General features: G+C 38.9%; 3 protein-coding genes across 3 annotated transcripts; 2 read left to right on the top strand and 1 right to left on the bottom strand.

Annotated features, from left to right (window-relative positions):
- The first annotated feature begins 638 nt into the window (after nt 1–638).
- On the top strand, nt 639–1,472 carry LOC145962238 (uncharacterized). Its single transcript, XM_083083202.1, has one exon. The coding sequence runs from the start codon at nt 639–641 to the stop codon at nt 1,470–1,472; it is 834 nt and encodes a 277-aa protein (XP_082939328.1).
- Nucleotides 1,473–4,644: 3,172 nt separating this feature from the next.
- LOC145962237 (E3 SUMO-protein ligase ZBED1-like) lies at nt 4,645–7,591 on the top strand. Its single transcript, XM_083083201.1, has 3 exons — nt 4,645–4,771; nt 5,372–5,734; nt 6,060–7,591. The coding sequence occupies exons 1-3, from the start codon at nt 4,645–4,647 to the stop codon at nt 7,589–7,591; spliced, it is 2,022 nt and encodes a 673-aa protein (XP_082939327.1).
- Nucleotides 7,592–10,083: 2,492 nt separating this feature from the next.
- Nucleotides 10,084–10,856, bottom strand: LOC145962236 (uncharacterized). The gene is made up of 2 exons (XM_083083200.1): nt 10,625–10,856; nt 10,084–10,340 (listed from the first exon to the last, which is right to left on the bottom strand). The coding sequence occupies exons 1-2, from the start codon at nt 10,854–10,856 to the stop codon at nt 10,084–10,086; spliced, it is 489 nt and encodes a 162-aa protein (XP_082939326.1).
- Nucleotides 10,857–11,187: the final 331 nt, after the last annotated feature.

The raw sequence follows: 11,187 nt of genomic DNA, 5'->3' as shown, positions 1-11,187 counted from the left end.
ACTAAATATAAATATTTTTTAATTAAAAGTTATACATATATGTATAGATAATTATATTTAGATAAATATAATTTTTTATTTATCATAATGTTTATTTCTTTTGGTATTTGGTAAGTTAAGAATTGTCTGAAATAAGAAATATGTTAAAAATTTTTACAAGTGCTATTTTTAAATAATAAAAAATTATTTTAATGAAATAACATTATATATCACTTTAGTGTACATACTATATAAAGAATTATTTCAATTTTATAATTTGTATTACAATTAATATAGTTTTTCACGTTTCTTATTCTTTTATTTTTAATGTATATATAATTAAATTTAAAATAATCAATTTGATTTTAATTGTTAAAAGGAAAATGTATGTTAACAGATATATATACAGGGTGAGCCATTTTAAGTTACCCACCCCAATAACTTTTTTCTTTTTGAATGTACAACAAAATGTTTCAAATAAAAGTTGCTTGACTTCGAGGGGGACAGCTTGAGTAAGGAATCTGCTGAAGTGGCTTCGTGCATTTTTGCATAGACATCCTGAATTATCCATTAGGACACCACAAGCTACTTCGGCAGCAAGAATAAAAGGACTTAATCCAGAGGCTGTCAATTCATTTTTTGACATATATGAGCCGGAAATGGAGAAAATTAAATATTCACCATACAGGGTATATAATGTAGACGAGACGGGGATAACAGTGGTCCAACACAAGCAATCTAAAATTATAAGCGTTAAAGGGAAGAAGCAGGTAGGGACCCTGACATCATTAGAAAGAGAAAAACTAATAACCATCGTGACATGTATGAACGCTTGTGGGAACTTCGTTCCACCAATGATAATTTTTCCACGTAAAAACTTGGCTCAAGATTTGATGGATGGTGCTCCGCCAGGCTCAATTGCAGGATGTCATCCTTCTGGATGGATACAGTCATATCTTTTTACCAGATGGTTTCAACACTTCATTAAATTTACAAAGCCTAGTGAAGAGGACCCTATTGTCTTAGTATTAGATGGTCACTACACTCACACCAGAAATATTGATATGATTGAAATGGCTCGAGAAAACCATGTGATAGTGGTTTGTCTGCCTCCACATTGCACCCACAGAATGCAGCCGATGGACATTGGGTTTATGAAGCCGCTTAAAACATACTACGCCCACGAAATAGAGAATTGGTTACGAAATAATCCTGGACGGACTTTAAGCAACAAATATGTATGCAAGCTTTTTGGAGCAGCCTATGAAAAAGCTGCAACGATGTCAAATTCTGTAAATAGTTTCCGAAAAACTGGCCTTTTCCCTTGCAATCGCCACATATTTACTGAAGATGACTTTTCTATTTTTAACGATCAAAGAGACGAAGACTTGATTGTCAATGACCAACTGGAAAGAGACGAGCACCAAAGAGATGAGCAATTGATTGATAATGGCCAGCTAGAAGAACGCCAAGGAAACGAGCAATTGACTTAACAAGAGCAACCAGAAACACGAAACGATATTTCTATTGACGGGTACTATTGACAGTACCTGTAGAGGTCGTTTCTGCTGTGCCCAAACCTAACGAAACTCAAGAGATGGGGGCAAGGGGTGATACTGAAGTAGCAGATACCTCAAAAGGTGCAATGAATGAATTGAGGTTTGTGTCACCATTCACTATCACACCCGTCCCCAGAATACAACGAAATGAATCTACAGAAAAGAAGAAAGAAAAAGAAAATAAAAAGGTTCCAAAACAAACAACAGCAGTTAAAGGGAAGAAACGAATGAACAAAAAGCGAAAGAGTGTTATAAAGAGAAAGAGACAGATACAATCCGACAGTTTTGACTTAGATGAAGAACCAATTCTTGCAGATAGCAGTAGAAGACGAATCAAATGATGCTGAATGCCCTTATTGCGGCGGAAGATTTTCCCAAGATAAAAAAGGAGAAAAATGGGCAAAATGTCAAGCTTGTTCTAAATGGGCACACGAAGATTGTGGCGAGCCTTTTACTGGAAATACCTTTTTATGTTTTTTATGCTTAAATAATTGAAAGCAATTTATTATTAGGTATAGGTATTACGAGCATAATAATTATTAGTGATAGTAGCTTCTAAGTTACAAACTCAATGATGGTTGTGATTACCTACCTAATGCGACTGAAATGTGATCTCTAGTTAAAATTTAAAGATGTTTTTTATTTTATTTTTCTTTTCTAAGGACACTTTTTGTTTGATTTAAGGTATAAGTACTTTCCTTCATATTTTTTGACATTTTGATACAAGAGTTTATAAATATAAGTCTAATAAATAATATAATTAAAGCTATATTTTTTTAAATTTTATTGTTGGTTCTGAAGATATAACACTGTAAAAGGTTTAAAATTATGACTGGTAATAATAAAAACATTAATTTTTATCTATGTCTTTTATTTTTACTCCCGACTGCTGCCAATCTACGGTTGGCAAAAAAACGGAGGGAGTATGCGTTTCACCGAGCTCGGATTGATTGTCCGCCGTATTCTCGATAACTATAACGTAGATCGATATCATCTTTTGCACATCAGTTTCTTTTTAATCAAGGAAGGTTTCAAGTATATAATTATCGTTATTTATTCTATTAATAAAAAGCGAAAAAACAATATTATTTCGTCTATACGTTCTCTCATTGGCTGCGAGTGAATCTAAGAAGCAAAAATGATTCACCAATGAGATTCGTTCTAAGCATCCGTATAGGGAATATTAGTAACTTACAAGTGGACTTAAGAAGTGATAATGGGTCTGTTCTTTTTATTAGCTGCACTGCTGCACTAGTGCAATAAGTTGGAAAGAGACAAACATACTTTCTTTCACTCTAACTAATTGCACTAGTGCAGCAGTGCAGCTAAAAAAAACAGGCCCAATAGGTTAGACGTAATCTGTCACGCGGGAATAATAGGTTATTACATTATTATTATTTCTCTTTTCTCTCTCTCTCTTTTTTTCTATTATTATTATATTATTGGTGTTAATAAAAATAAAACTAAGTTTACCTAATATGAGACAGTATCTCATATTAGTATCAGCTAGTATCTCTTATTAGGAGACTTTTTGGTTCTGATACAGAAACTGACTTACTTTAATCAAACCTATGTATATTAAAATTCGAACGAGATATAACTTATTGAAGTTGCCTACACACTCATCGCTCCTCCCTTCCTCAATCACCGCTTCGTCGCGCGCCGCCATTATGTTACAGTGAGACCGCCTTCGCCGCCGCACACTTCTAGCCACGCGCATTGGCCGATCTTCTTCAATTAATTTTTCATTAATTATTGCAAATATCGCAAAACAGTAGAGGACCTTTCTTTTAATTTGAGCCAATCTACCTTCACACTTCGGATGTGCGAAAAATTTTCAGCCACCCTGTATAGCTGCCGGAGGTCCCCACCCCACGGTGACTGAGTCGCAAGAGAATACACCTCATTGCCCCCAATTGACGAGGAGCAATTGGACGCTCTCCCTATAGGGAAGGGTTCTCGGACCCTCCCCTTTCTTTCTCTCTATTGGTCTCTCTTTCAGAAATCCCGGCATTACACGCACCCATATTCATGGATTTAAGGGAAGAGGGAGAGGGCGTTGGTTGTCCCTCCTCCTCGCCTTGCCGTCCCGTTTATTAGGAGGGGAATGTGTGATGTGATGTGGGGGGGTAGCCGTAACGGATTAAACTCCCGCTTGGGCATCCCCTCCTTGGCCTCACCTACTTGGTGGTGGAGACAAAGCCCCCCTTTTTTTGGTAACTCAGGGGAAATCCTTTATGAACACCCTCGCTCCCGGGGGAGAGGCGAGGGTTATGTTGGACTCCCAGCCTTGCCAAGCGTTGGCAGGTTGACCGGTCTACCAACTAAAACCCCTGAGATAGCCTTCCGCGCAGTGGAGGGGCAGGCGGAGACCCGGAACTCGCTTAGCAATCCTTCGGCATCCGCGGCTGTGTTCCCCTCCGCGCTTACGACCCGACGACTTTAGACTTGCCGCCGGGCCTCCTTCCCGGGAAGAGCGATACTGCTCTCCCCTCCTACCAGTTCATGGGCGGACGCGGCCGCGCCGCCCACCCACCTTCCTCGAGGACCTTACCTTGGTCACTGTGAGCCCCCGCTCACAGCGACCAGGTCCTGCGGGAAACCCGCGGCCGCCGCGTCAGCGATGGGCGCGTTGTCTCCTGCTGGGGGAGCAAGTCCCCCCCAACGAAACCAAAACGGATCCGTCGGGGGGGCAAGCTCCCCCAGCTAAGCAAAACGACTGCGCTATGCGCAGAACTTAGGAGGGGCCGTGACCCCTCCTAACCTATAGCAGCCACGCTGGGCGAGGCCCCTCCCCCTTCTGGGATCGTCCCAATTGCGCATATTCCCGATCGGACACAGACCCGATTGGACACAGACCCGATCGAGCACAGTCCCGATCGAGCACAGTCCCGATCGGACACAGACTAGGGATGGGCGATACGATATCGATACACTTGTGTTTTGATACCAAATATCGATATTTTGTATTGATATTCTATGGTTCCGATATTTGTATGTATCGATACCTAGCCTACCAATATCGGGTTTCGATACTAATCATTTTCAGAAAATTTCTTTTCAAAAGCAAGTTCTTCTCATTGGATTATCGTTTGTGTTTCGTCATATGACTGCGACATATTATAGAACAGTATGTAGAACAGGCCTAAGGGCAAATTTATATCTTGACAGAAAAGCATTAGCCAATCAGAAACTCGCACTAGTAGTAAGCTTACAAGGCAGTAAATTCGATGGTAAACTTATCGACGCGAATTCTAATTGGCTTCTGCTTTTCTACCAAAGTGTGAATTCGCCCTAACATTTCATTTAAAAGCAATATATATTTTATAATATTTTTGTTGATTTTTACAGTTTAAATTTTTACAGTTTATTGTAAGAATTTTTCTAACCTCAAACCTCGAACGTCCAGTTTCAGTAATCAGTCTCGAAAGATGCATAAAAAGTATGTACATTGATTATTCCATCCACATTACTTCATATAACTTTCCTCATATTCTGATCATTATATTCTTTTAGTAGAGCAGCATAAGCCATTAATTTTGTAATGATTTTTTCACATTCTAAGTGCAAAGATCAAACTAAATTACAAAATAAATTCATATTTGAAAATTTTTTTATAGATAGTCATTAAATTTATTTATTTATTTTTATTTATTCATAATTATATACTTTTTGTTTCTGGCACTTAATTGTATTTGCTTTGCATTGAAAAAAAATCTTATTAAAATTAACATTTGCTTCTAGTTTGAATGTATACTTTAAATAACAAATTTTAATTTATCACTTTTATTGAAATTTTGCTATATTATTGATCACACTTTTCCATGTTTCAGTGCCACCAACAAGTGACATTTGGAAACATTTTGTGAAGGGTGATATTACATCCAGGTGCAAACTTTGTGGAGTGGAAGTAAAAACATATGGTAATACCACAAATCTGAATTTTCATATACAACGCAATCACCCTGAAGTAAAAATACTTAATCTGGAGAAACCTAAAAAAAACTCGAAACAAAAAATGGATTGTAGATCTGAACAGAATAATAATTATAATGATTATGATCAAATGTCTCCATCAGGATCAAGTGATTCATTCAATTTATCAACAGCAAAAGTTAATTTGGAAAAAATAAGAACAGTTTCAAATAAACAAATGAAATTGGATGTAGCTTTCACTAATCAGAAATCTTTCCAAGGTAATTTTACAATATAAATATAAATATAAAAAATTTTTTTAGGTTATTAAAACACCAAATTTTTAAAAATTTAATAATTAAATAATTCTATTTACAAACTTGTTTATTAAAGAAATAAAAGTTAACCAAGAAATATACAATTTTAATTAAGTAATTTTTTTATTCTACTTTTATAAGTTTTCTAAAAAGTGACAATTTTATTAGTACAAAATAATTAACTTTCTTTATTGTTAAGGTCTTTTTATTTTATTTAGTTTACTCGAAATATAAAAAATACTTTTGATATCTAAATTATAAAATATTTTTATTTATTTTTTTAATATAGATGGAGGAGTAAAAGCCAACGAAATTATTAATGGAATTTTATTTTTCATCGCTAAAAATAATTTACCGTTTGATCTGGTAGAAAGTGAAGGGTTTTTAGTATTAATGCGTAAAGTAGCACCTTTATATAAAGTTCCGAGTCGAAGAACTGTCACAAGATTAATAGAAGAAAGATATGATGGTTTGTCAACTCTTGTAAAAGAAGAACTTCGTGAAGTCCACGATATATGTTTAACGACTGATGTATGGACAGAATCTAGCAATACAAAAAGTTTTTTAGGTTTAACAGCCCATTATTTAGTCAATGAAGAGGATAGGAGTGTTACAATTGACGTGGAAGAATTAACGGACAGACATACAGCAGATTACTTAAGAGAAAAATTGTTAGATCTTATTTCACAATGGAATATAAAAAAAGAAAGCGTCGTAGCTGTAGTTTCAGATAGTGCAGCTAATATCAAGAAGGCTATAATAGATTCATTTGGAGCTGACAAGCATTTACCATGCTTTGCACATTTGCTCAATCTAGTTCCTTCAAAAATCATCGAAAATGATGAAAGCGTCAGTCCTTTAATTACTAAAATAAAAAGTATTGTAAAATTCTTTAAAAAATCAGTAGTTGCTGCTGATAAGCTTAGGCTTGAATTAGATTTAAAACTTATACAAAGTGTAGACACGCGCTGGAATTCTTGTTATGAAATGCTAACAAGATTCGTCGAATTGGCTGATAAAATATCGGTGATTCTTTTACTTATGGACAGTGGGCCAGAAATGTTAACTGCTGCTGAATTGAAGATTGTTAAAGAATTTATTCAACTATTGGAACCATTCTATGAAGCTACACAAATTGTTTCAAAAGAGAAGTATTTCACTGGAAGCAAAGTTATCCCGGTAATAAAAACTATCAAAAATAAATTGAATGTATTAACAACGACTACAGAATCAGGAGCACGCCTTAAGAAACTTTTGTATGAAGAATTCTCCAAAAGGTTTGAGAACATTGAGCAAATATATATATTGACTAGCGCTACTCTCTTGGATCCTCGATTTAAAAAGCTTCATTTTGAGAACCATCTGGCATATTCAAATGCGCTTAAGAAACTGATAAGAACATTAAATTCTATGTACGAAAGTAATGTACAGTCTGCAAAACAAGATAAGCATTCACAAATATTAGATTGTGATGTTAATAATTTTTGGTCGTTTCATGAAACAGTTGTAAACTATAATAAATCTAAAAAGTTTGAAATTCAAGATCAAAATGAGATGCCCGAAGAACTACGCTATTATCTGCATCAGGAAGTTGTTGAAATGAATGTTATTCCTATCACTTTTTGGAATTATTATCCACAATCCCCATTATCGAAAATTGCAAAGAGATATTTAACTGTAATGGCTACCTCTGTTCCGTCAGAACGTCTTTTTTCGAGAGCAGGCAATATAATGATTGACTATAGAAACAAACTTAGTAGTTTACACTTGCAGCAACTACTTTTTTTAAATTCTCTGTCACTTGAAGAGTGGAGAATGTAAAAAATGATATGACTAAAATATGTTTATCATTTGTACGGGTGCTTTGTCTTTTTATTTTAAAAATAAATCTATAATAAATATAAAATTTTGTTATAATTCTTTACGATTACGTTAAATAGTTTTACAGACATCTAGAATGTATCGATATTGCGAGTATCGATATATTTTATCTGATATTTTAAGTGTATCGATATTTGGATTTTTGATACATATCGATATCTTGTATCGATACTTTTGAGTGTATCGCCCATCCCTAACACAGACCCGATCGGACACAGACGGGCGTAAAGACACGTCCGACCTCCTCCCACATACATCCCTATCTTTTTCTGGAGGCTTGCCCCGGCCCTATCTTAGGGTCCATCCGCCACTGCTATTTGGTACAGTGGGGATTTTAGTATATACTAGAGGGATCTTGGGGGATGTGGTCACTCTACGGCGTTGTGCTCGTCGGTGCCGTTTCATACGGAAGGCCAGTCGGAAGCCAGCATGCACGCGAATATCTCCACCGGCACTTATTTTGTCAGCGAGCGACTTTTCAGGGATCCTCCGTGGCAATCGGCATTGCATCCATCGAGTGAGATACCAATATCGCTCTGGAGACGCATATCACTGTGTTAATCTTTAGAAGGCCGGAAAACGTCTGTCTTACATCTATGAGAAAATAATTTTCAGTTAGAGCCGATATATCGGCTCTAACTGAAAATTATTTTCTCATAGATGTAAGACATACAAGCATTCTAGCATACATGAACACACATTTACACACGCAGACACACTTTTATACACACAAAGGGTCTGTTCTTTTCAGCTGCACTGCTGCACTAGTGCAATAAGTTAGAAAGAGACAAACATACTTTCTTTCACTCTAATTGCACTAGTGCAGCAGTGCAGCTGAAAAGAACAGACCCAAATACACACATACATGCAAATACATACACATTGACTGGTCGTCACTTTCCTAAGCAAATTTGTGACGAAGCTCAATAAAAAAAAATGCAGCTTAATTGTAAATTATGTGCTATGACCGGTACTAGGCGTCGAACCTCTTATGAATGCAATGTTCGCCATCATGCTCTACGTATAACATCCTGTTTTGAGATTTATCATACGAAAGGTACATTACCATGAAAAATGCTTTATAAATATGTGAAATAAATTGGAAATAATTTAAAAATTTTAAAAAAACGAAAAATTTTTAGTAAAATTTTAAAAAAATTTAAAAAATTAAAATAAAAAAATTAAAATAAAAAAAATTAAAAAAAACTGCAAAAAAAAAACAAAAAATAAAGGAGCTACATAAACTCTCTACGTCTGCGTCGTTAGCTCCGGGTAACGCTGAAGGAGAGTTGTGATATTTGAATTTTTCACATTTTTCGGGATAATAATGAGGTTAGGAGTGAAAATTTTCGAAATTTGGCATTGCCGTTGTATTCAGCAACTCCGAAAGCCCTTATACAAGCCTTTTTTGCAAAATTGAAAATTCAAAAATTTTTCCTTACCCTAGCGAGCCAGAAAGCCGATATATCGGCTCAACCCATGATCGGAACTTTGTATATAAACCCATGATATAAGACACAAGTTTGAGCCATTTTCAAAGGAAGTTTTAAGATCTCAAATCCCGGCCCTCTAAAGGTTAAAAAGCAGCATTAAGTGTGAGGTCTGGATAGTTCAGTGGTCTAGAGCAGTTGCCCGGAAAGCGAAAGACGGGTTCGATTCCCGATCCAGCCACTTGCGCCTCACATATTTTTCTAGTCTGCGAATATTGTTTTCTAGCAATTATTCATTAGGCTGAAAAGTGTGTGAATGCTTTCTCCACAGGATATGCGTCAATGCCGTTGTCGCGGATGGATTCTGTCGCTCGTTGATCAAATAGGCGTAAAGACACGTCCGACCTCCTCCCACATACATACCTATTTTTTTCTGGACGACCCGATCGAACACTGTGCTTTTAATGCGAAACGAGATCTATTATTATATGACTGCACAAGGATTTGCAACTTTCCACACGAAGCGAAGTTCAACCTACATTGCCCTGTGTTTTCAGTGCGAAACGACGTCTGTTATTATATAATTTCATATCCGATTGGGTTTGTGTCCGATCGGGACTGTGTCCGATCGGGTCTGTGTCCGATCGGGACTGTGTCTGATCGGGTCTGTGTCCGATCGGGACTGTGTCCGATCGGGAATGTGCGCAATCGGGACTCACTTCCCCTTCTTTTCTTGATAGGTCTCCTTGGCGGAGGGAGAGGAGACTGTTCTCCTTCTCCTCCTCCTCGTCGCTGCTATTGTTGGCGGCAGCTTCGGCTGCTGCCGGCGAATTCTTTCCGTCGCCTCTTTCTACAACATAACTGTTTCGCAGGAGGCGGTCCATGCCTCAGCGCTGCCGACCATCTTAGTGATTAAGGTCGACAGCAAGAGGTCCACACCACATCAATGAGGACACGGCGCTGCTTTTCGCTGGCCGGGCACTCGGCCAGGCTATATACGGCCTATGCTGCGCCGTGTCCGCTTCCTCCGTGTAGTGGTGGCATGGTGCGCTCCTTCCCAATTCGACGCAGGTACTTGCCGAAACATCCATGGTCTGTGAATACCTGCGTCATTCGGAAGGTGACCTCGCCCAGCCATTCCTCGAGACAGGGCCGAATGGCCCCGACGGTCCCTTGACCCGAGTGTTCGGGCCGTAGAGGTGGGCATTCCACCTCTCGATCATGGACCGCTGGGCGTGGATCCGGACAGCTTTCTTGACCTGCGGTACCAGGGGTGTGCCAGTCATTCCCCGGAGTTCTCGCTCTCGCTTGTATATGTATTTATACATTTGAGCGAGGTGCCTCCACTCCAGTGGAGGCCAGCTCACCGTTATTGAGGCTGCCGCACGGGACACCGTTCTATAGGCCATTTTACGCTGAACGCGGCGCAGCAGTGTTTTTGCGCGCCGTGAGGCCGCCAGCTTATCTGTCTACAGAGGGGCTCCATAGAGAGCCGCCGAGTTAACGGTGTCTATGTAAATGCGGCGAACCCTGCCGTCTAGACCTCCAATGTTTGGAAAGAGACCACCAAGCACGGCCGCCATCTTTTCCGCTAAGGCTTCAAAATGGTGCCCAAAGCTCCACTTGCCATCCAATAGAAGACCGAGGTATTTAAGTAGGTCTCCCACCAAGATGGAAGTTTCGCTTACTTGGATATGGGTCGGTGGCGGCTTTCCGGAGGCGCGGCTATAGAAGAATAGCGCCTCCGTTTTCTGCGCCGCCACTTTGAGACTCATACTGGTAATCTTCTGCATCACACATGCCACTGCCACCTCGGCGTTGGCCGCAACGCCCCCCCCCCCAACTATCCCCGGCATCTACCACTAATGTGTCATCTGCATAGCAGATCGAGTGACAGCCCCGAGGAAGAGGAAAGGAGAGTACTCTGTTGTAGGCAAGGTCCCCACAGCAAGGGGCCTAATACTGACCTCTGCTGGACCCTACAAGGTAGATCCCTCTCCGACACTGGAGCCCGTCGCAGTCGACGAACTCCAGCTCCCTGTCCCGGAAATAATCTTGAATTATCTCCACAAGGTAGCGGGAGACGCCATGGTTTGAGGACGTCCC

The sequence above is a fragment of the Camponotus vicinus genome, unplaced genomic scaffold (assembly GCF_025532165.1).
Source record: "Camponotus vicinus isolate PSW18456_S1 unplaced genomic scaffold, iyCamVici1.0 SCAF_11, whole genome shotgun sequence".
Taxonomy (NCBI): Eukaryota; Metazoa; Arthropoda; class Insecta; order Hymenoptera; family Formicidae; genus Camponotus; species Camponotus vicinus.
Note: the sequence above shows the minus strand (reverse complement) of the source record. Positions and strands in the feature narration are given on the sequence as shown.

What these genes read in the sequence shown, in the direction of transcription:
- LOC145962238 (XM_083083202.1), top strand. Translation starts at nt 639, where the DNA reads ATGGAGAAAATTAAATATTCACCATACAGGGTATATAATGTAGACGAG.
- LOC145962236 (XM_083083200.1), bottom strand. Translation starts at nt 10,856, where the DNA reads ATGAGTCTCAAAGTGGCGGCGCAGAAAACGGAGGCGCTATTCTTCTAT. An exon ending in TCTCTTTCCAAACATTGGAG is followed by an intron (nt 10,341 to 10,624) that starts GTCTAGACGGCA and finishes CTGGTACCGCAG; the next exon opens with GTCAAGAAAGCTGTCCGGAT.
- LOC145962237 (XM_083083201.1), top strand. Translation starts at nt 4,645, where the DNA reads ATGACTGCGACATATTATAGAACAGTATGTAGAACAGGCCTAAGGGCA. An exon ending in ACAAGGCAGTAAATTCGATG is followed by an intron (nt 4,772 to 5,371) that starts GTAAACTTATCG and finishes TCCATGTTTCAG; the next exon opens with TGCCACCAACAAGTGACATT. An exon ending in TAATCAGAAATCTTTCCAAG is followed by an intron (nt 5,735 to 6,059) that starts GTAATTTTACAA and finishes TTTTTAATATAG; the next exon opens with ATGGAGGAGTAAAAGCCAAC.